The sequence below is a fragment of the Condylura cristata genome, unplaced genomic scaffold (assembly GCF_000260355.1).
Source record: "Condylura cristata isolate star-nosed mole 26May11 unplaced genomic scaffold, ConCri1.0 scaffold00027, whole genome shotgun sequence".
NCBI lineage: Eukaryota > Metazoa > Chordata > Mammalia > Eulipotyphla > Talpidae > Condylura > Condylura cristata.
Genome location: NW_004567128.1, coordinates 20867265 through 20892909, shown reverse-complemented (window position 1 = coordinate 20892909; position 25645 = coordinate 20867265). Strand labels below are relative to the sequence as shown.

General features: G+C 41.4%; 1 protein-coding gene across 1 annotated transcript; it reads right to left on the bottom strand.

The window, feature by feature from the left end:
* Positions 1 to 3932: 3932 nt before the first annotated feature.
* On the bottom strand, positions 3933 to 6225 carry MID1IP1 (MID1 interacting protein 1). Its single transcript, XM_012730418.1, has 2 exons — positions 5940 to 6225; positions 3933 to 5742 (listed from the first exon to the last, which is right to left on the bottom strand). Exon 2 carries the CDS (start codon positions 5479 to 5481, stop codon positions 4930 to 4932), a length of 552 nt encoding a protein of 183 aa, XP_012585872.1. The 5' UTR covers positions 5482 to 5742; positions 5940 to 6225; the 3' UTR covers positions 3933 to 4929.
* Between the last annotated feature and the right edge of the window lie 19420 nt (positions 6226 to 25645).

The following is a 25645-nucleotide window of genomic DNA, read 5'->3' as shown; positions in this document are numbered from 1 at the left end:
GTTAACTGAATACTTGTCGATAAAAATGCATATATCAACACCAGTAAGATTGATATTGAAAAGTAAACAGATTGTAGAAGATGCCCCACACCCAACATTGTTTATTTAGCTAGTGAAAAGAAAGACCTGAGCTTTCTATTTGCTAGTATTTTCCCAGTCTTCTTATTGACTGTGTGAGAAAGCACTTTCTCTAGACAGTTCAAGGTCAAAAAGCTACCCTGCTCTTAGCTAGATGATAAGACTTTTCTCCAATCAAAATTCTTACCAGTTTGAGATTATTGAAGTTGGGCACACAGGCAAGCATATTTTTAAAACTGCTAAGCAAAGCATTCTCAAACATTAGTCAAAGTCATAAAGTCTAAGAAAAAGAATGAGAAGTTATAAAAACTGTTCCTCTTTAAAACAGAGAATGGCAAAACAGGAAGGGCTTCTGAGATAGTTGTGGTTTTAGCAGGCCTTGTTTAGACAGATGCTCAGCTACGAGCCTACTGCTTTAACTTTGAACAAGAATTTTCACACTAAAAAGAGAACAGCTTACTCAAGCTTGAAAAAACAATGGAAGAACATCCAAAGAGGTGAAATCGTCATAGTTTTATAGATGATCCTGTTTGTGATGATCCTATAATTGCCACTACCCAAACGCTGCGTAGCAAGCAGCTAGAAAAGTTCTGTGTTCCAGATGTGGGCTTCCTTTTCCTCACCCAACATTTCCTTAAATAATGTTCTTCAATGGAGCAAGGAGATTGCCAAGTTTTGTGGGAACTGGGGAGATAACCTTGGCAATCTCGCATGCTGATACTGGAAGAGACCTTAAAGCTTGAGTTGCTTTCTCCTCTTTTTCTTTTCTGCAGGCTTGCAATCCCTTTGTTTGTCCTGAAAGGAGGAGGGGTGTGTGAGGGCGCCAACCTCTGCTCTACCCTCTTCTCTTTTGTACCCAGCCTCCATCCTTGGACAATCCAGTTTGCACACCCAAGCCCTGTCCACATCCACAGGGGTTTACCCTCATAAGAGTAAACTCTGAAGTCCCTGGAATGGGTTCTGGGTGAGTTGGTCAGGGGACTTTAAGTAGCAAGTTAAGCAAGTGTGGTCTAGAAGTGGGGCACAAGTTCCAGGTATTCTCTGGGCTCTGAGGGCTCCTTGCTTAAGGAGTCTTGTGGGGCATGGCAAGGCCCTAAGAGGCCCCTAAGTCAGGGCAGTGGGGGTGTTTCAGGGAATGATTATGTTTATAGGAGGCAAAGGATGATACCGGCTTCTAGTAAAGAAATGGATGTTGGTAGGAGACTATTATTATCTCCACTAGAAGTTTCTATACTGCTTCGAATGTACCAACCGTAGGTCTAATAAAGTGTTCAGAGTAATTCAATGTTTAGTTTTTTGTTAGGAACAAAATTCACCTCTGATATTGTAGAGTAAATATTCCTTCTGTTTATATCTCATTCAGAACCCTTCAAAATAAAACACACAAATATGTAATGGTTAGAATAAATGTACTAGATAGCCTATAAAATTCTCTTTCTTAAAAAAAGATCTGTTAAGTCCTGACCCTTCAATCTACCCGACCTAAGTCCCATTTGCAAACATCTGAGACCCACGGAATAAAGAAGGGAAGACATTATTTTCCAATGACTTATGTTCAGCAACTAAAAATAAAGAGGACTGATGAGCCAAAAAAAAAAAAAAATGACAATAACTTCCATTTAAATAAAAACTGTTAGACTAGTTTTCAAGTTGGCCCAAACTAGTTTTCAGCTGCGCAGGTGTGCCCTCTAACCATTGGGTTTGTGTTCAGAGAAAGAGGGAGTGGGGTTAGGCCGGTCCACTAAGGTAGCACGTGAAAAACCCACGTGGCAAAGCAGAAAATGTTTTTATGACAAACCAGACCTTCCCAGAGTCTTCATGTGGGTTTTACAGTGGAATCTCACTAAATGTAGCTATCTGGAGGGTGATCAATTCCAGTCTAAGGTCTTCCTTTCTGCCTAGCTGATTGAGATGCTCCTTCTCTCTTAATAGCCTCCAGGGTGCTGAGAGACCAGCAGCATCTCTGAGAACTCTTCGACGACAATGCCACTATATTTACAACGTCTAAAAACTACGAAATATTTCGAGTTTCTTCAGAAGAGACCTCCTGAAAACATGAAGTCACTTATCACTTCATCTCAGAAGTTAAAGCAAAATTTTACGTAGCTTGAGACAAGTTTTCACAGGTCAACGTTAAAGACTTGACCTTTTGTTTCATAAACTGATGTTGAATTAAGTCCTGGCTATTCTCAGTGGACTGAAGGCACCTGGGAAATGTTGCTGGTGCATTAAAAAACAACAACAACAACAACTAATCGCCAATATGCCTAGCTCAGAATCGCTACTTATATCTAAAAATACTCTTACATGAAGACATTTTCAAAAATAAAGTTAAAAATTGGTAATTCTTTTCAGTTCAGTTTGTTATCAACATCTATGCACTATGCAGTATTTTCTACAATCTACATACCACAAGAATATTCTCAAAAAATAACCGAGCATTGGCATCTCATAAAATTCTTGCTATTATCTAGTTAGGCCATGACTTTTGAGTTTTAATTCAGGTTCTTTCTCTATACTCTGACAAGGGAAACAGTGTAAATGACTGAAATGATACTTTCCTTTAAATAGACATAATGGTAAGTTTCCGTGTATTCCTGAAGAAAGAAAGGGGGAAGGGAGAGAAACATGAACCAACATAGAAAGAAAGCAGCCTCAAGAAACATCAAAGATCAGCATCCTGTAATGTCTCAGTTAATTCTTGCTACAGCTCCATGAAGTAAGCATTTTCATTATTATGATGCTTCATTTCAAAGGTGGCAACAATCTTGGATGGTTAAGCACTCACGATTCCTAAGTCTAAAAAGAGGTTCTGAACATACAACTATGGCTTGAAATTTTTGGTGCTTCTAATATGTGACTTCTTAGGTTTCCTAACTTCGTATTTTGTGCTTGCACTTTGATATTTTCAAGGGGTTCCAAAGCAAGAGGCTGTGTACCTTACTTTTGGCGCTGCCTCGCTTATCTTTACACATTAATGGTTAACTTTCTCTGGCAACGGCTGGCGAGCACCCTAGTCCCGCAGTCCTTTCACTGCTGCTAAAAGCTGATAATAGGTTTCAGCTGCCCACACTGCAAAAACATTATGACTTTTTAAACTACAGTTATATGCATGTTAAATTCAAGCTCTAGGAGCTTACTGTCTGACTGCATAACTAAAGACTGAAGTTGGTCTAAATCTTACTCCTACCAACCCCCACCACTACCACCACCAAAGAATGAATGAAATAAGGAGGAGCAGAGCACCTTGATCCCCGGAAAGTATCATCATGGCATGGAAGAGGTGCTCCTGAGGGCCCCACTGCAGCCTGGGTCAGCTCTGCTGTCCAGAATTGCAGACTAGCTCACCAGAAAATGTTAGACCCCCACTTAACAAAACCTAAGCCTTCTATGGGAGCTGGTGAAAGAGGCACAAGTCATAACACCATAAATATCTCCTAAGATCAACATAAAAGACTTGCAAATAAAAGCCTGCACGGGGTGTGCACTAATACCAGCTGCTGCTCCCTCAGTTCTTCACTCCTCTGGAGCCAAATGCAATTTCCACCTCAAGTTTTTATGCCTCCAAATGCCTGTTTGTGCTTGCACTTCTCAAAAAAAAAAAATTCAGAATGTTAATTGAATGCTCCTGTAAAATGGTTGACTTGGTTGAAAAAACACAACATCGGTACCTTCCCCAAAACTTTAAATATTTATGAACATGTCGTTGAGGTGTGTGGGCCTACTTTGGTTCTGAATTAGAAAAACTTGGAGAGAAATCTTGCCAATAGCAACTTCTAAAGCGGAACAGAACACTTACAGAGATGATTATCCATCACCTGAAATAATCAGAGGGCCACCAAAATTTACTCTTGCTAAAAAATGCCAACTGACTTTATTTTTATTTAACTACCAAGTGGTTCAATAGTGGATTAAAGAGCAACAAACTTCTTTGGCGTTTCGTTAACACATTTGCTTTTTTATTTTTTAGAATATAGTCTACATCTGGATTAAAAAAGTTTTAAATAAATTTCAGACATATAACAACAGTGGAACCCTTCATCATTCTATGCACAGCTCGAATAGAATGTCAGTTGGTTCCATTTCAGATAAGTCCACTTTCTCATAATAATGCTATTATTTTCAACGGCTGAGTGACAAGCTTTGTACAAGCTGGCACAGTGCCAATTTACACACAGGGGTGGGGGCATTAAAAGGATGGGGTAAGGGTGCCACAGGACATCTATACAGTGTAACAGAATATCATTAATAAAGTAGTACCGGTTACCCACAGAGCTGCTTGTGCGCTTATCACAATGGAATCGCTGAAGTTTCAGAGCAAGGAGGTACAAAATACTTAAGACAGGGCCACTGTTACAAAAAGGAATAGTGCAAACAGGAAAACTGATGCAATCCTAGCAACGCCGCGGCCTCCACCAGCCCAAAGGCGGCAGGGCGGCGGGAGGCTGCCTGCCCCGCCTCCCCCAGCGCCCAGCTCTGGGCGGCGCTCCCAAGTGTGGCAACCGGGCGCCGCGCCCTGGCAAGGCCCCTTCTCGGCCCTTCTCCGCCACAAAGAATAGAAAAGAAACTCCAGGGAAGGCACAGGCTGAAAGCAGAGCTGGAGCTCGGCCCCTTCCTACCAGCTTAGAACGAAGGTCTCTCGCCCCCGCCCCTGCCACCGGGAGGTCCTTGAGCGCCCTTCGGCCGCCGCTTTCCTCTCCCAGAGTCTCCCCACCACCACGCATGTACGCAGCTCCCAGACTTTGCAGTTCGCCCATCGCGCCCTACAGCCAGAAAGAAAATAGCTTTGAAGAAAGAGAGAGGGTGAGAGATGGGGCCCGGAAGGGTGCTGGACAGCCGCGGGTGTCCCCCTCAGTGGCCCCAGTTGCCAAAGCCGATCTCCTGCTTGTATCTGTTGGTGAGGATGTTGGCTTTGCGCGTGAGTTTGGACAGCACGGTGTGCAGCCCGCGCAGGTGGTAGTGGAACTGCTGTTCCAGGTCCTCCTCGCCGGCGTCCGCGCCCTCCAGATGGCTCAGGTCCACGAGGATGTCCTTGGACTTCCAGGCGCTGCCTTCCTCGGAGCCCGCCGGCGGTGGCGGTTGGTGCAGGACCCCCCACTCGATGTCGTTGCGGATGGACTTGAGCAGCACGTAGTGGCTGTACATGTCCCGGGAGGGCGCGAAAAAGCTGCCATTGCCACCGCCTGGGCCGGGGGCCGCAGGCCTGCGCTCCTCCAGGCAGCCGCCACTGCCGCCCACCTCCACTCCGACGTCGTTGTCCAGCCCGGGCTCGGCCAGGGGCACGTCGCGCAGCAGGCTGGGCACCATCACCGTCTGATCCATGTTGTTCACGGCGCCGATGAATCGGTTCATGGCGTTAAAGAGCGAGTGCTTCTGGTTGTAGGTGTCGCAGATTTGCATCATGGTGACCACACGGGCGCTGAAGCACCGGGACGCAGGGCAGGCAGGGGACGGCCGACCGGGGCGAGGAGTGCCCGCCTTCACGCTCTCTCGGAGGCCGGGCCGCGGGCCTGGCTACAGCCGGTGCGGCGGGATTCCCGGCTCCTCCTCCGCGCTCGCCCACTCTGGGCTCTCTGGCAGCCGGGCCCCGCCGGGTGCGCGGCTTCTGGCTCTGGCGTCCGGAAGCTCGCGATGATGGCGCGCGGTCGTGGGTCGAGCCCGGACCTGGTAGCGAGACCGGGACGAAAGAAAGGATTATTTACCCGGCTAGGCTGCCTCCTGCAGTCCGGCGGTCCCACAGCCGCGTCCGCCCAGGGCCGCCCAGAGAAGGAAGGGGTGTCCCCACCCCGACCCCCCCTCCCCCCAAAGGTCTAGGCTAAGCACCACGCGGATCGGGGCAGAGATGGAGCAGGGGCACCCACCTCCCCTGGCGCCTCGAGATCTTCCGCAGATGGGCAGCTCAGCGCTTCCGGAGCTGGCGGCGGCTGCCTGTGGGCGCTGCTGTGGTCAGTGGCCGGACTGTGACTGCAGGCGTCGGTAGTGGCGTGGGCCCCCTACCCATCCCAGGTGCTCAATATATAGAGTCCCGAAAAGGTGTCGCCGGCGCTCAGGGCCACCCCCGGTGTCTCCACCTCCCGCCTCCCCGGCGGCGCCAAGATAAAAGGCCCGGGCTGGGATGACCGCGAGTAACACTCCCTGGCCCTTTCCACAGCGGGGGCGGGGCGAGCCGGGCCAGCTCCGCCTCTCGCCTGATACCCGGGCGGAGGGAGGGCGCAGGGGCAGGGCAGGGCAGGGCAGGGCAGGGCCGAGGGATGGAGCAGCCGCACCCCGCCAACGCCGGGCACAGAACCGGCCAGCTGGGGTAGGGCCCGGCAGGGCTCCGGTAAAGAAGGCACCAGCATCCGACTGGCCGGCCGAGGGTGGGCTGGTCGGCAGGAGCTGCGGGGGGGAGGGGTGCCTTGAGAAGGCTTTGGGAGTGGATTGGTCAGAAGGCATGCCCCACGTGGCAAAGTGACACCCCCAGCCTCTCATCTATGGTGATCAGGGCCCCAAAACTACCTTTCTGGTTTATTATTAGTTGTCTGGGGGAATTGGGGAGGCCACAGGCTCAGGACTCCATACCGGGACTCTTATGTAAGAAGGGTAGCTGGGCAGGCCATGCTGGGTGCACGTGGACTGTGGCCTCTATGGTGGCCCTGGTCTTGGCCAGTTGCTTGGGGGGGTGGGGTTGCTCAGAGGCCTTTGCCTAGCTCAGGGCTAGCTCTTTTGCAATCTGTGCTGTAACAACTGCTGTGAAGGATGAAGAACGACCCATCATCAGATCGCATCCACAGCTTTTTCTAAGACAGCAGATGTGGCAACTGCTCCTGAATTTTATTCAAGCCCAGCAATACAGATGCTGGAGGCCTGGAGCTGGACTGCTTTTCTGACTGCCAAAGGGTGAGGAGTGGGTGGCAGTAGTTAGGCCTGGCATCGGGTGTCTTTCATCACTTAAGAGAAAAGTGGTGAAAAGTCTGTAATTGGGAGGGAGGGGTTGGAGGAATTACCCTTTCCAAATAGAATTCTTAAAGCACAAGGTTATTTACCAAATCGTTGGATTTAACTTTTTAAGGGCCAGCACCTTAAATGTCACCTTGGGAATCCCAAAGCACAGTAAGTTTTCATTTTCATTTTTGCCCAACCATGTCACTTCTCTCTTCATGTCCCCTGTTGGCCAGTGTTCTCCAGCCATCCTACAGATCATTGTGTTCAAGCAGACTTAAGTTTCTTATTTTAACTCGCTTTTCTCCAAAGCCTTTCAAGGGTGCTTTTAGTACAATGTTTCCTTGCTGGATAAAAAGTGCACAGAAGGAAGGAGAAGCACAGAAAGCAGTTTGTTTCTTCCCCTCTTTCTTCCACACATAATTTTTTTTCTAGGGACAAGCCATTTCTTAATTGTCCTTTGGATGAAAATCTGATTTGGTACAACTAGGACTGACCTATTGACAACAGACACAAGGCAGTGACTCCTGGATTATACAGAACCCAGTCTAAGGACACCCTGCCGCACCCCTATCTACTGTCAGGGTCTTTGGGAGGTTCAGGGAAAGAAATGTAGAACAAATAATGTTACATACATTTGTTACATACATGAAAATAATTTCATCCTCCTTCTTTGCCAACATGGAAACTTAGAAACTTTTCCAGCCTGTTTCCTTATCAACAAAATGGACCTTCTCCATGGACTGTGCCAAGTTTTTGTCAAGGTTAAACAAAAGTGGATATAAAAATTATTGTGCAAATTTTAAATAAAGTACCTTGCAAAGATTAATTGTACTTAGTGTAGAACCTCATCATAGACTAGAAGTGTTTATGTAAAGTGTCTGAAACCTTCAAAATGTGGAAGTGGGCTATGATGTGCCACATGCCCTCCCCCAGTGCTTAGGCAGCAGGAGAGTACACAGTGCAAACTTCACATTGATTTTAAACCCTTAAGTCCCATGAGATAACAAAGAAGATCGCAAGAGTAGAACTCTGGAAAAACACAGACTCAGTTTCCAGGAGTTGATCGGCTTACAATTTTGTCCCTGATTGCAGACTCTTTATTTCTCTGGGTAAAAAACGATATTCAGATATGAGTTACTAAATGCCAGATTTCTGCTGCTTTTTATCCTCTTCCCAGACCCAACAAAGTGTGATGATAGCTCACAGAATAAGGCAATCTCAGTGATGTAGCAAAAGAATCCCAGCCCCTCTCCCCACCCCCAAAATGCCCAATTTAGGAAAAAGCCCCTAAAGCCTTGTTTTTGTCCTATGTCCCTCCCTGATCAGTTTCCTTCCTTCCTCAGATCAGGTCACTCTCCATCCCCCCATTTCCTGACTAAGGTCTCTGTTCTTTCACATTTCTTAAATGCCATAAGAGAAAGATGGCTCATGCTATTGTAAATAGTATGCACCTGCCAGCAAAACTTCCTAAACTGGGCCTCTCCAGTTTAGGAGACTTCTCCAAAAAGTCAGTGCTACAACCAACACCCACTGGGGTAACTCCGGAACGAAAGGTCTTCTGGCCTGAGCTTCTAGCCCTTGTCATCACCCCACTGCCGCCCCTCTGGCTTCAGCCAATCAGATGCTGTCAGAGAGCGTTATGCAAATAACCTGCATGCCCCAGCCAGTGAGGAACCATGGTTCTCCGCCCCCCCCACACCCCCTTTTCCGGGAGCATCCGCCTCCCCCCCTCCAGCGTCCTCTTTCACCCTAGCTGGGGGAACTGGCTGCAGCGTCCTTGGCAACAGGCATGCAGCCAATTTTCCCCCAAAGGCGGCTTAAACACACACACACACACACGCACACGCACACGCACACACACACACACACACACACACACACACACCAAAAATCGTTCCCTGGGGTCAACTTGGGAGGGGAGTGGCCAGCCTCTCTGGTTGCCCTGGACACTTTCCCTGGTCATGATCTGGAACGGATTGAAGATGTTGAGCAGTCTGTCCAGGTCTTATTTTTCCTCCAGAAAACAGTAAATCACCCATTGAGCAAATAACTTTTGAGTACTGGAGTAGGCTCAGAGATTCAAGGCCAAGGGAGGCTGCTTCTCCCCAATGCCCTACATTCTCAGTTATAACCTTCTCTGGGTGCTGATACCCACTCCACTTTTACTTGGTCCACAGTTCCAACTCTGGAGCTCTTAAATTCAAGTTCTTAATCTCATTTTACTTCAGCAACCAGGAAATCATGCTTTCCGGGGCCCATCTCCACAAAATGTCCACCGATTACCCTTTCTAATGTGTCCTTTGGTGATTGACAAAAAGATGCCTTTTAAATAACCAGAAGTTTCTCAAGAAAGTAGAGAGTAGGTGTAAACCTGTAAATGAAGACAGATTGGAGACAAGAGGTTTGACCTAGCATGGGAGTGAAAGTGATAGAATTTTATGGCTAGAAACCAGCCTAAACCAAGATAGTGGAGAGTTTGGATTATTACTTTGAGGCAGAATTTAGAAGGAACCATTACATGAGATGTCCTAGCTATATGATAACCCAATTGTCAAGTTAAAGGGCATGTACTCCAGCTACCACTTGTGCTGAAATCACTCACAATATGTCCACCAAGTGGTCACCCTGGCCCACATTTTTGGCATTTCTATGCTCCAATATTAGCTTTCCCACTCCTCAGCACTCCAGGAAGAAGCCATGTTTGAAGGTTGTTATGGTCTCCCTCAAAGCCACTGTTCTTCAAGTCAGTTATCCCTGGCTCCTGCCACAGTTCTTCATGTGTTCTTCTGTGTTGCTCATCCATCTTGGTGACTTTCTCTGGAAGTATTTCCAGATTGCTTATAAATTTGGAAATCATACCAAGCCCTCTCTGTTCTAGGACAAGACAGATTAGCACAACCTTCTATTTTACCATAAGTGGTCACTCTTCTAGGACATATCTATTGCACAGAAGTATTTGGAAATTAGACATGTTGATGCATTTTAACTTCATCACAACCCTGAAGAGCAAGTAAGGACCAGAGAGTTTAGGTGGTTAAAGAAAGTAGAACTGGGATTCAACCTAGTTTTCTGATGCCAGATCTAATGTTCCTTCTACCACCCAACAAAGAGCTACTTCTTACAGTGCTGCTTAGCATTTAATGTTTATATTTCTCTTACCACTTAAAGCTTCTTCGAATAGCTATCTCGACATACTGCTGGTTAACAACTTTTGGCATCTCGATTTTTGAACAGGGCAAGTTATCTTACCCAGACATTCAATAGCTATTCTATGCACGCATCCAAGTTATTGATAATAGATAAAAGGCAGTGCTGGGGCCCTCCCTGGTGGCGCAGCAGGTAAAAGCACAGCACTAAGAAGCTAAAGCCACTTCCACATGAGTTCGATTCCCGCCTGCCAGGGAGGTGACCACATGGCGTGGCAGACCTCTCCTGACCTGCCCGCTGCTCCCCTCAGCAGTGTATTTCCTCGATCTGCCTGTTCTGCTCCCCACTCTGTCTCTGGTGAAGCCTCTCACCGCCCCTGAACCTCTGGCCTGTACCCCAGTTCTGTATGCACAAATAAATCTTAAAAAAAAAAAAAAAAGGTAGAGCTGGGAAAAGTACAAAGTACTCTAGAATATGTGAAGAGCGCCTTCATCTTGATATCAATCCATTAATTAGTTCCATTTCAGCCAGCTACAAACCATGTTTCCAATACTATCAACTAGCCTTTATTTTTCTTTTTAACCACGGAATATTATGTGACACCTTGCTAAATGCTTTGGCGAAGTCCACATTAATTGCCAGTTCCCTTCTTTTTGATTTAAGAAGCAAAACGTTTTTCTGATATGTCAGACACAACATTGACACAAGATTCTTCAATGCAGAAATAGGTTTATAATAATAACCTGAGCTAAAATTTTGGGGGCAACCTTATTGTAATTATCATTATAGGAAACACACTATGATTTAGTTGAAGCAGAGAGACAGGAAGATGTTAAACTTAGCAACATCACAGTAGTGAATCTGTGGGTCTCAACCCTTAAACTTTCAGGTTTTACTATGTCTGAATACATTGGAGTTATAATGTTGTTACGATCTTATTTTTTAGAAAACCTCTTTAGCTTTGAATCTGGGAAGAGTAGAGTTCAGGGAAAGCTGAGCACAACAAAGAATACCTTTCTTATGTTCTCAGCATTTCTATATCTTTGGGAGCTCTAAGCTGTATAGAAATGAAGCATTCAATTTCAATATGGTAGATAAGAAAAGTGCAAGACTCACTATAGGTTTGCTTACCTACTATATACGAGCTAGTCAATTTGATTTTTCTGGGATCTCTTAGAGTTCCAGGACCTTCTTGTACCATCAGCATAGAAGGATTGATGAGTGTTCTTTCTTCACTCTATCCTATTTAAGTGTGTCAATACAGTTAGTTTGAACTCTGAAATTAGTTTCAAAGTTTATAAATTGTAGTACTACACATATAGAGAAAATATATAGTTATTAATATTACACATATTCAAGTCCTAATCTACTTATATATTCTATTTAATTATTATATATGTAGCATTATGTACTTTACATATTCATATTATTGTATGTATACAATCCATCTTATTAAAGCTACCGTGTTCTAAATGCATTACCTTATAGAAAGGTTCAGTAGCTCCATGACATGATTTACTGTTTTAACCCTAATAGAAAGGAAACTAGACCTAAACAAGATGCATTGGAATCAAGGACAATTCACCTACATCATATTAGAAGGTCTGAGTAGAGAACTTAGCCTAATTTCATAATCACAAGGAAGAATAAAAGCATACTAAATTAAAGCCAAAAAAAGATAGTATGCAAAAGATATAAATCTGGATGCAAATACAACCCACAACATCTTCCAGTTACAGAATACATTTGTAAGAATAATCTACCATTAAGAAAAAATTGTAAAGGAAATCACAGAATAAAAGAAAAAAAGTAAACTAAAAAGCAAACCAAAAAACAATAAAACAAACTAGCGGGCTTATAAATTAACTATAATCAAAACGGGTGACAGAAATTTAAATTACTGGCAGAAAGTGAAGGGTTCAGGTAATCACAGAAAGACACAAAGACAGAAAATAGAGAGAACATGATGGCTCTAGAAAACAAAGGCAACACAAAATAAACATTTGATGTCTAAAGTAGAGAGCTCTGCAAGGGAAAAAGAAAATAAAACTCAGATGTAATATAGAAAAATTTTAACTAAATGTATTCATCTGTACTTTTAAGATAGAAACACTCTACCAGGTAAAACTATTTGGAAAGGTTGACATTAAAAAAAAAAAAAGTTAGTGGGCCCTCCCTGGTAGCCAGCGGGTTAAAAGCACAGCACAAAGAAGCTTAAAACACTTCCGCATGAGTTCGATTCCCGCCTGCCCCGGAGGAGATCCACATGGCACGGCAGACCTCTCCTGACCCGCCCGCTGCTCCCCTCAGCAGTGTACTTCGTCGATCTGCCTGTTCTGCTCCCCACTCTGTCTCTGGTGAACTCTCACCCTCCGCATCTCTGACCTGTATCCCAGTTCTGTACGAATAAATTAATAAATCTTTAAAAACAAAAAAAAACAAAAAAACAAGTTAGTGGTGATGGGAAACCCAGGGGGATTGCAGCTGAGATGGAATCTATTATTTTTTTTTTAATTAAGAAAAAAGAAGTTAGTTATATTTCTCAACTTCAACAAAGCAAAAAGCAATCTTCAAGTATCCAAGCAGGAAAAGAAATCACCAAAAAGATGGTGGATGCAGGGGAGGTAAGAATCAAGTCAGTTTCACAGAAAAATTCAAACACAGAATATTATGGGACTCACGTGAAAAAAAATAGTCAACATCCTCACACATAAATCAGATATTTTCTTGAAAGAGTTACTCTGTGATAAAATCCTGCTAAACCAAAATATGAAACAAAATAGAAAACCCAAGGCAGAAAATCCCTGATGAGGAGATTCATTTAAATGCAGATAAGATTAAACAGTGTGGGTATTATGGTTGCAGAACAAGATAACATTTTAAACACTGAAATAAAAAGATAATGTAAGCAACAAAGTTGGAAGATGGACAAATAAAAAGTTACAGCTAATAAACTTTCTTTGTAGCAGGTCAATGGTCTGCAGCCACATTGTGCCATTTGAAAAATTCTAATGTTAACATGCAATTGAAAGGCACTCTGGAACCCCAAGTGTAAGGGTAAATATTCTAAAAGGGTCCAGCCATCAGTGGCAAAGGAAACATATTCTGAATGTAATACATCGGTAATAGAATTAGTGGGCATGGAGAGGAGAGAAAAGGATATTGTTCATAAAGAAAGATTTCCCAACTAAAACACCCCAAATTACCCATACCCTTGTGAGCAAATACCCAGCCAAACAGGGTCAGCCCAAAGCAGGCCTGCTGAGACCCAAAAACTTGCCACAAGTCTAAAGCACCTTCTAGTGGGAAAATGCAAGAAAGGTTTAAGGCAGGTCCCAGAAAGCTGGGGTGAAAGGAAGAAAAAGAAGATGCAAAATCAAAGTAAAAATCAAGATTGAGCTGGTATTGTCTCTGCCGCTGGGGATCAGCCTCTCCCCATGTCTTTTACCCATGTGTCTTTTCCAAGCACATGTCTTCCCTCCACATGTCTCTTCTCCAAGCACTTAGGTGCAAGTCAAGGCTGGAAAACAAGATCCCCAAAGTCCGGTTGACGTCCATGTTATATAATTTCACCTGACCACTCACTTCTGCCCTTAGTTCCCAGAAGCTTCTCCACTCAGGAAGTCCAGTTCACGGCACACTGGGGCTTGTAATCCAAAGTGGCTAAATGTAAGTGAGGACAGGGAAGAGGGCGCCAATCCACTCCTTTCAAATGCTGCTTCCCCTTTTATGCAACTGTGTTCTTTATCAATGCCGCCAACAGCTGAATACTATTTAAAATAGTTTTTATCAATTAAGAGAACTCTTAGGAAATGATATATGCTGAAACAAAGAAGCTCCTTTATAAGCACACTATTTCTTTCTGGTCATTTTTTTTTTTTAACCTACTCTAAGCTCATGTAAAGTGAATTTTAAGAATTCATTCAAAGTAGCACGTATAATGTTCTGTTTCCTCATCTGAGTCCTAGTTACACAGGTGTGTTCAATTTGTGAAAATGCATGACGCCGACACTTACATTTGAACATTTGTCTTCATATGTTATAGTTGAGTTCATTTTTGGAAATTTCATTAGCATGAAATTCTGAAAGAGAAAGAATCAACAGTATGATCTGGAGATCTCATTTGGATTTAAGTGCTTTCTGCATTGTTTTAGTAAAAACTTGTGGACTCAAATTAAATGGGAGCACTAAAGCCATAAATCCTCTGAACCTTGGACCCTTTGGCAGAAATTACTGTTCTACTTCTCTGGTTCTTTCAACTACAATTCAACAAGTCCATTGTTGGGAGCTTCCAAGTCTTGGTCCAGGAGAGGTGATGTTCTTACAGGACATTCCATTAAAACAGTACTTTTTCTATAACACTCCTCTGAACTAGTTCTAAAAGTGCATTTGCATCCCACATTGATGACTGGGAATTTGCCCCTGCTGTTCGTCTCTTGAAGATAATTCTGTAGAGTGGGAGAAGTAATTTTTCCTTTCCCTTTTAAAGCCTTGGCTGAGACCCGCCACCCCATCATTAAAAAAAAAAAAATGTAACAGGAGAAAAACAGAAATTTAATAGCATGTGCACTTTCTAAATACATGGGAGAAACCCAGGAAAATTAAGGAACTCCATGCAATGACCCCAGACACCATCTTAAATATTGTCTTTAGGCTAAAGACAACTCAGTCATAGGAAGTCATCAGGCACAGCACTGTTTAAATGGGGCTGCCTTCTCCATTGATAACGTTTCTAGAGAGCTGGTCATCTTTCACTTCCTGGTAGAGAGTGAGAGGCCTTTTACAAATGGGGATTTCCCTTATAAATGGGTATGTCTCTTACAAAAGAGTGGCTTCTACTCAGTTTTCAGAACTGTTCACCATGTTACTGTGCAAAGGTTATTCTTGTGAGTTTGGCCATAGATTGAAATTTAGATAAGCATTTATTCAGCCTGGGTGTCTCAAATGCAGCTGGGGTACATGGTCAATTTTCTTTTCTCCTACATGGTTTCACAGTTAGTAGAAATTTTAAAATAAATGTGTGTGTGCACTATGAATAAGCACCTTGAACTTTGTTTTAACCATCATTTTGTTCCTGGAAAAATATTAAACAAGGAAACATTTTCTATCTTTAAGACACAGAGTGTTCTGTGTAATTTCATTTTGTGTGAAGTGGGTGATTATTTTGGCCAGAAGTATAAAGTGTTTGTTTGTGGTATCAGTTCAGTCAGCAATATTTGTTATAAATGTTTATTTTGAGGAACATAGTGTCTGTGCCTCTAGAAAGTACTTCCTTGGTTACTATTGGTGAGACTCAGATATCACTCCCATCCTGATTAGCAAATATAAGTGGGAGTACTGAGGTGATTCACATAGTAATTAGATTGGGGGCTTTAGGATGAACAACCTGATTTACTAACTAAAATAATCTAAAAGAAAGAACAACATGACTAGGTATTAAAACACATCTCTGTTTGTTTAGTCATCTTCACTAGAAGATAATTTTAATCTTTGGGTTTTGGATTCAGAACCCAAAGAATTACAGATTAAAGCTTCTTGGGAGATTAAGAAATATGAAATTAAGACATTCTAAATGTGAGCTTTATGTTTGTTCATTCTATCCTATTTAGTCATTTAGTTTCAGATAGGACACTTAGTCTTGTTACATCTGGTTCAAAGCAAATCAGATATCATGAAGAATGGCCAGTTCAGCTGCTTTTATAGTCTTGGCCTGAAGAAAAGAAGGGATGGTGCTTTTTGTGCATCCAACTAATTGTCTCAAATCTTCAGATTTGTTTCTACAGTTTATGTAATTCCTCTGTGGTTAGACAACAGAGTGTTTTGGCTACCACTCCCTAATGTCATGTTTATTCAAAATTCTATTGCATATTTATTTAATCATAAGGTATTAATTTCTTTCCTTCTAGAACTATCTTGCAGACAGTAACAGTATTCTCTCTTTTCTTCCTCTTCTCCTTCCTCCTCTTTTTCCTCATTTTCTCTCTCTCATTTTGTTTTTGTCTAGTCTCTCATTATGCTTTCTATAGCCGTGCACGTTCTTAAAACAATACACAAGTCCCTAACCATATAAAATGTGAAAATTTTTATATGGTTTAAAATATATAGTGTATATAGTTTAAATTATATGTATATTTACATCACATTGTATTTATATTTAACATTATATATAATTAAGATTTTATGTAGTTTAAACCTCTCAAACCATATAGCTGAGAAAAGTGGTACTTGATGAAAAACTAGCTGAAGACAGAAAGAAAGCTAGCCAAATAGATACTGAGGGAAAATGGAGTTCAGGTAAAGGGAATAGTCAGTGCAAAAGCTGTGAGGCAGAAATATGCTTGGACTATTCAGGGAATGACAGAGCCAGTGTGGCAGGAGCAGACTGAGAAAAACAGTGTCAGGTAATGGGGTCATAGAGGCAAAGGAGTCAGATCACATAAGAACTTGTAAGCTATTTTAAAAACTTTTGTTTATATTGGAGGAAGATGTGTCATTGGTGTGTTTTGAACAAAAGCATGACTATATTCAATTTATCTTTAAGAGGAACCTTGTATTATTCACTAGGTGGAGAATAGACTCTAGAGGAGAGGTGGGTGGCTCGGTAGACAAGCAGTAAGGAGGTTATTGCAATAGTTCAGGAAAGAGATGGAGGTGACGACGTTTGCCGTGGTGAGCAGTGGTGTTCTAAGTACAGAAGGGATCCACCCTAAAATGATTTGACGCACAATTCTTCAACTTTAGGTTGAAGTGAAAGTAATACACATTCTGTACAAACCATATTTTGAATTTTGAATGTCGGTATTTTCCCTAGGTTAGCTATTAGCAGTATGATACTCTCTTGTCATTCAGGACAGAGGTTGCGAATTGGATCTCCCAGCCAGCGACCTGGTCACTAGAATAAACAAATAACACTCTACAGTGAACTAGACGTACGCATTCTGAGTATCCATTTAAGTTAGGCTAGGCTAAGCTATGTTTGATAAGTTAGACTTATAGTAATTTTGACTTACAATACTTTCAACTTATAATGGGTTAATAGGGTTGTAACTCCATGTAAGTCATGGAAGAGCTGTATATTTTTGAGTTTGAGCCAGTAAAATTTGCTGATAGATTGCATTAGATGTGAGAAAAAGAAAATAATCAAGGGTATGTTTCTGCTCAAAACCACCAAAAAGGGTTATCGCTGAAATGGGAAAGACTGATACCATAGCATGTTTGAGAAGATCAAGAATTCAATTTTAAAAATGCTAATTTTGGAATATCAAACATTGAGCCCTCCAGGAGGGCTATACATCACAGGTGATTATATGTAAAGGGTTTAATTACAATATATTTTTAATTTAGCTTCATTTTGATTACAAAAATCCACTGTTAACATTTAAAAAAAAAAAAAAAAACCCTGACCCTCTCAACATCTACATCTTCTCCCTCATCCTCTTCAACTTACCTCCCACAGAATTGTCCACCCAGAATTATCCACCATCTTTGTCACTTCACACTCATTTCTTCCTCCCTCTTTTCTGGGTTTCAGTGCTGTGACTCTCGAAATTGCTCCTGCAGATACTGCTACTCATGGTTGAGCCATGGTCCATGATTCAAACCCACTTCGCACTGCACATAATACTTGACATTGTCAACATTTGACACTGTCGACCGCATCTTCATTGAAATGAACTATTTCCTTGGTGTTTTTCTCCTTTCTCTTTCTCAGTTTCCATTGCTAACTTAGCCCTCTCTAGCCAACTTTAAAAGTTGGAGATCACAAAGTCTCTCTCTTAGGCTCTGCTTCCTTCTCACATTATACTTTGCCCTGAGCAATATTATCTATCCATTGTGTCAAATATCATCCATATGGGGTTGACTCAAAAATGTGTCTTCAGCCAAGACCATTTTCTAAGCCTCTGATCAATATGCCCTCAGGCATCTCAAACTCTTCATGTGGAAAGCCATACCTTCACTCTTGCCAAAACTGCTTCCCTTAAGTATCACCTTTCTCATAAATTGGCACGACTATCCAACCAGTTAGCTACTTATGCCCGAAATTTGGAAGAAACCTTATGCAAGTTAGTCATTCGGCTCTAAACAAATCTCATATCTGTCACCTTCAACTCCTTTGCTTTGGTCTTGTATCCTCTTCTTGGATTGTGTATGATTGCTTTGCTCTTTCAGATCTCAACTCAAAGGAGTCTTTTCTAATAAACCTATTTAAGACAAATCTCTGTCAGCTACTATCCTATTACCTTATTGATTTCCCTCCTATTATTTATCCACAGTCAGTAGTTATTTTTATTAATTTGCCTATTTATTGTCTAGCCACAACAAGAATATAAACTTGAGGAACATAGGAACCTTGTCTACTTTATTTACAGTTGAACACCCAGAACCTAGTCAAGGAGCTGATACAATAGGCATTCAAGAGAGATTGGTTAGATGAATTTATAAGTGTAATGTGATGCTGGAAAGGAAATATGTCCTGAATCATACTAAGGTGGTTTTGAGTCAAGAATGATTTAAATCAAATGACTTGATAACAACTATTGACATGATTTTATGGGTTTTTTTTTTGACCAGTTAATATGGTAAATTATGTTGATAATAGTAGAACATTGAAAATTTCTAGATCAAGCTTTCTTTGGTTATAGGGTATCATTCTCTTAATGTGTTAGTGGGCTCCATCTGTCCAACCAATATTACACTGATAAATAAACCTCACAGAAATGCTTAAAACATGACAACAGCCCAGTCACACTAATGAATACCGATGTGAAAACTTTAAATATGTTTACAACAGACACATCCACAAATGTATATTTTGTGTGCACATACATCCAGACAATTAGGATCCACCACTAATACATTAAAATGTAAATTCCTCCAGAGTTAAGCATGTTGGGGGCTTACACTCTATAAACTACATTTTCCAGATATCTTTGCACGCCAGGTCTCTGTTAAGGAGGAGGATGAACTAAGAGGAAAATGGGATGTGAGCAGAGGTAAGAAAAGGCTTCCTTTCCATTTCTTGCTGTCCTTGCCTGCTCATCTGAGCAGTGGTGGAACATTCCAGCAGCAGTGGGAAGTTCCAGCCTGCAGGTTCTTTTCGGCCTCAGACACAGCCCAGCCTAGTGACTTGCTCAGAATCCTGAGGCCAGGCCCCAGGAGGTAACCCTGAGCATGGGCCACCAGTAGCTGTTGGGGAGGATCTTTCTTCAGAGCTCTGAGCACCAACTTCAGGACCTCTTCTCCAAACACTTAGGATTTAATCATGTCAACCTGTTCCCTTTGGCTCCCCCAGTCCTTGGTAAATTATCTGCTGCTTCAGCTAAAGCTTTGCATTACCCGAAAGCCACCTTTTTGTTCTTTCAGCCCTTCACTGACCAGGTAACTCATTCTCCATATTTAAAACTCTCTGTTAACATACCTAGAGTGAATCAATCTTATTACATTAATAATGTTTTCATATTTTTCAAATAAATACCTAGGCAAGATATCACTGAAAAAAATTTTCCATTTTTTTTTAAACACTCCATACCATTTTCCATAGAGGATCCAGCTAGTTATATCCCCACCTAGAGTTAAGTGTGGGTGCCTTTTTCTCCACAGCTTCACCAACACTTGTTTGCAGTCTTTTTGATACAGGTGATTCTCAAAAGGATGAAGTGATATCTCCTTGCAGTTTTGATTTGCACTTTTCTTATACATGACAGTGAACATTTTTTTCATGGCTCTGCACACCATCTGTGTGTCTTCTTCAGAGAAGTGTGTTTAGGGTCTTTCGCTCATTTTTTGATTGGGTTGCTAGTTTATTTTGTTGCAGAGTTGTATGAGTCCTTTATATATTTTTAAAAATACCACCTTGTGGCCCTCCCTGGTGGCGCAGCGGGTTAAAGCACAGCACTGAGAATCTAAAGCAGCTTCCGCATGAGTTTGATTCCCGCCTGCCCCGGAGGTGACCACATGGTCACCTCTCCTGACCCGCCCGCTGCTCCCCTCAGCAGTGTGTTTCGTCGATCTGCCTGTTCTGCTCCCCACTCTGTCTCTGGTGAAGCCTCTCACCGCCCCTGAGCCTCTGGCCTGTACCCCAGTTCTGTATGCACAAATAAATAAATCTTTAAAAGAAATACCACCTTGTTTGGGCCCTCCCTGGTGGTGCAAGGGGTTATAGCACAGCACTACAAAGCTAGCCTAGCCACACAAGCCTCAGTGTGAGTTCCATCCCTGGCCAGGGAGGTGTCCCACATGGCGCAGCAGACCTCGCCTGTCTCGCCCGCTGCTCCCCTCAGCAGTGTACTTCGTCAAACAGGCTTCTGCTCCCCACTCTGTCTCTGGTGAATCCTCTCACCTCCTGTACCTCTGGCCTGTACCCCAGTTCTGTATGCATAAATAAATAAATCTTTAAAAAAATAACACCTTGTCAGAAAATTCAAATCAACTAAATTTTTCCCTTGCACGGGTGGGCTCTGGCTGCAACAGCTCTGGTCACTCTGGTCCATTTGGATTTTTCTAAATGTTTTAAATCAATTGTAAAAGTGTTTATTTTCCTGAGAAATTATCCACCTCAGCCACAGAGACATGTTTTCTTCTGTTTCATTTTCTTCTGTTTCTCCATAACTAAGCTACTTTAGTTTCAATGTTTCTTACTAACTTAGGTTTCTTTATTTGAGGGCAACTGATATAATCTGCATGATTCCTGCTTTTGAGAATTTATTAGTTTTCTTTGCTTATACCTTATTTGCATTGTTTTTTGAAAGAAATCTCCATACCATTTTCCATAAAGGCTGCATCAATTTACATCCCCATCAACTGCCCCTTTTATTTTACTGTCCTTTTTATTGATTCTAAGGCATATGTTAATGTCTATAAAAAGGAGCTTTTATCAACAATTAATGATGTCTTACAGTTATAATTGGCAGCAGTTTTCCATAAAATAACACCAGAATTTACAATCTGAGGGCATCTTAAATTTGATGAATATGTTTTGTTCAACTTTTTTGAAAATTGTTACACATTTCACAGTCTCTATTAAAAGAAATTTGACAGCTGTTAGGTTTTTTCCCCACCTACAGCTACTGTTGAATCATTGGTATCTCTTACTGTGATAAAATCCTGGAATTCAAGACATAGTCTTACAGCTTGTGGACACACAAAAAGAAGAAATACTTTCTGTTTTCAGAGTATCAAGTTCAGTATCTTATTCAATCTCTTTTCTTAATTATGTTATTTACACCCTCTCTGAATTCTTACTTAGACTTCGGTGATGTATGGATGAAATGAAATGATGAATCTATTTCATTGTAGGTGAGTCAGTCTCTAGCTTTTGAGCATGTTACTGAAATGTTACTTGCCATTCTTTCAGGTTGTTAATTTAAGCATTTTGATTATATATTATTTGATGAATATATATATTTTTCTTAATGTGAATTGTAGCTTTTATTATTGAAAGTTGGTTCTCTTTGCCAATTTAATGTGCTTTTTCTTAATGCAGCTTTACAGGATATTCATTTCAATGATTTCTTTTGTTTTGTTCCCATTTGCCTGATGTTTTTACCCATTGTTTTAATGCAAATCTGTGTATATCAAACTGTTTTTTCGGTCATTGAATTTCATCAGCTTTCTCATTCTTTGTTTTGTTTTGTTATTTTAACTTCAATTGTTCTCTTCATTGACTGGATTTTGCCATCAGGTGATTTTTTGTTTGTTTTCAGGAAGAGCTTGTGGGGTTTGTGGGTACAATATTCTCTGAGTTTTTGTATGCTTTCAAATAGTTTTCTTTTTAATTTCTGGACAACAGCTGAATTGGCTGTAATATTATTGGATCATTTTTCTCCCCTCAGAACTCTGAACACATTGCTTTACTATCTTCCAGGGCTAAATGTTACTGTGGAGAAGTCTAAAGTTTCACTGATTTATTCTAGCTTTGTTTTACGGATGCCCTTAGGATTTAATGTATTCATTGAGGTCGGTAACCTCACCAGTATATGTCTGAATATTTATCATGCTAAATAATTTTTCTATTGAATGAGGTATAGTCTCAATCTACAGGCTCGTGTCTTCTGTAGTTTCAATCAAATTTCTTTTCATCTTATCAATGAAATTTTTTTCTTCTTTAGGTTTCCTATTCTTCTAAGGTTTATTAGTATTCTTTCCCTTTTCATTAGTATTCTCTCTTTCATAGCTATCAGTTTTCCTCTAATTACTGTCACTTATTTGTCTTTTTCCAATTCATATTGAATAATTTTTCAAACCAATCTCCATCTTATTCACCTCTGATGTCAATAACGTCTATTCCATTTTTTGTTTTTCAAATGTCATGTTTTTCTTTTCAACCATCTAATGTAGTTTATTCAAAATATTTTTAACTGTGGTTAATGTGCCAATATTTGGTGAAATTGGGTTACAGGTATATAGGTTGTTTCTTATTCTCTATACTTTTCTGCATGGTTGATTAAAAAATATTTTAATTAACCATTTAATTAACATTCAGTTTTAGTACAGCATCCCCATGTACTCAGATACTCACTGCTCCCACACACCCACAGCCTCCCCACAACCAACACCCAGTCCCAGACCCGTGCCACTCGTTATAATCAATGAACTTGCACTGGCACAGCCATACTTTCCATTACAAATGTGGGTTTTAGTTCTATACTTGTCTGGCCAGTATCTGGATGTCCTTAGTCCTACTAATGTATTTTATCTCCCTTTCTCAGCATCTTTCATCCTTTGAAGGTCTTCCTGGCCACTCTTCCTTTCCCTTTTTAAAAACTATCTTTCCTTATAATGTCTTCATAGTTATACTTTTCTTTTTAACTGAGGGCAGCTGCCTTTTTCCACTTGTGCATTTGTTACTTCTTTACATCTCTCCTTCCATCACATTGAACCCATCATTAAATGACCCTGGCTCCAACTTCAAAATACCTTGAGACTATGACTCCTTGTAAGTAGGAGAGGTCAGTTCTGGTCAGTGACATGAAAACAACATTCTCAGTGACTCTCAGGAAACCTTTTCTAAAAGTGGACAGATTAACACTGTCACTTTTGCCCATTTTCTGTTTGCCCTACTCACTTTGTACCACTGGAAAAGCAGTTTGACATCTTAGATATATCTAACACTGATACTAAAGCATGACTCTATTAGAAACTGGGTATGGATGACATCTTGAGGGCCTCTGCTTCATGTATCTCTCACCCTCCTCTGAGATCATAGGGGTCTTACCAAAATATCCTTCCCATAAGGATAGTGAAAGCACAATATCCTTTGCAAGGAGCTGTGAAAGTAGAAGAAGGCAAGTCCAGTCACCTAGATAACTGGTAAGTGTCTACTTGCGGCACATCAGCTAACATTCTCAGTGCCAATCAGACCAACATTGACTAAAATCATTATCAATGGGCAGGGCAATCTATCCCATCTCTTGATGGAAGAAACTGTGAAGTTTCATACTGAGGGCATGCACAGAAGAAGGAACATAAAATTGGAATCATAACACAATCTGTCTTGTGGATATGATAAACAAACACATACACCTTCACGTTTGCTGTACACAAATCGAATCATGTCTTGTAATTTATTTGCATCTTGCTTTTCTCAGTAACAACTCGTGGAACTAATTCTACAGTGTCATCTTATCTCTGACTCAACTTTTCAGTGACTGCATATTACTCCATCTTACGAACCTACTAGAATTGTTCAACCATTTTTCTTTCGATAAGTACTCAATTTGCCCCCTCCCTTTTTTTTTTAATTGGTCATTTTGAACAGTCCAGAAAATTAGCTTTTGGGATTAATTTCCCAGGAATAATTTTCCTGGGTCAAAACATATGTGTATTGTTAATTTTAATAGCAATTTCCAGGTTACTTTTCAAATAAGGCTGTAATGCTTCTCGTTTACCAGAAATTTATGACATTCTTCCCTATATCGCTGCCAAGACGTGCTGGCAGTGTTCTTTATTAATCTTCCCCACCTTTTCGCACTGCTTTGCTTTTCATTTCTCTGATTGCTCATGAATTTGAGCATTTCTTTATGTAATTTTGCTATTTTAATTTGCACTTCTTTTTTTTTTTTTTTTGAGCACCCCACCCCACCCTCCCACCCCCGCCCAGAGTAATGCCCCCTTAATTTGCACTGCTATTCCTGGACTGTTCATACCCTTTTCTAAGTTTTCTATTGAGTTGGTTTTCATTTTCTTGTCAGTTTGTAAGAGCTCTTTGTATATTATAGATATGGTGCCTTTGATTGGCTTATGGTCTATAGCACCCTGCAGGATTTTGCTTGTTGACTTTGTTCGTGGTGTGCTTTGCCATGCAAAAGTTTTGTAGGATGCTCTTTTAGTGTTCAAATAATTACTAATTAAATGAATCTAGAAACACTGCTACTGCAGCTAAGCCAGTGTATCATCAGGAGAGTGAGTGGGGGAAGGGAATTATCTCTTGACACTGCCTGGAGCTTCTTCCCAATTCTCAGTGCATGCAAAAGAGAAATGAAATAGGACATTTCAATTATACCTCAACAAAATTGAAAAGGGATAGAGAAATGAGAAGTCACAAGTAAAGGACATGTGATTGAGGCCCCAATCACTGTTATTTAACAGAAGAAACCCCACTTGGGTTAACTAGAACTGAGGAAGGAGCTGAGCCAGAACATTGCATTTGTTTCTTGGGCTGATGTAACACAGGTCCACACATTTGGTGATTTCAAGCAACAGAAGCTTATTGTCTCATAGTTCTTAACATCTGACATCAAGGTGTTAACAGAATTGTTGTTTATCTGGAGGTTCTGAGGGAGAATCTGTCTCATGCCATTCTCTAGCTCCTAGCAGTTGCTGGCAATTCTTGGTGTTCCTCAACTTGCAGGCACAAGACTCTGATCTCTGCCTCCATCTTATGTGGTTTGTCTTCACGGCCTTCTTATTAGGGCACTAGTCACTGCCTTTAAGGTTCACTAGAATCCATTATGACTACTTCTGCAGAAATGATGATGGTGGTGGTGGTGGTGTGTGTGTTTAAGCGGCCCTATTTTATGGGTGAAGATCATTAGGTTCCAAGTGGTAAGTTATGTCCAAGTCCCTCTGACTAGCACATTGGGGAGCTGGAATTTAAACCCACATCTGTCTCACTCCTAAAGCCACATTCATTTTAGACAGTCTCTCTTTTCTTTGCCTTTATTCTTGTGTAAGAAACATAGCTGTAAAACAGATGATCAGGAAATAAAGAACTGCATGAGAAAGAATTGCTCTCCTGAGAAATAACCATGGTGAGCACATTGGCCTGTTTCTGCTGTCACCTGTCTCTGTGTGTGTCATCATTTAAATGATTTCATAAACTTTTTTGTGTCATCAAACAGTCCTCAAAAATATCGTTTAAAACATATTGGCTGCTGGCAGCCTCATCTGATGACTCTGTCACACTGTATTTACCAACACTCACCCTGTGCTGGAGTCTCCCCTGACATATACAAAGGACCATGTTTCTAGATAAAGTATAACACTCTGACATTCTGCA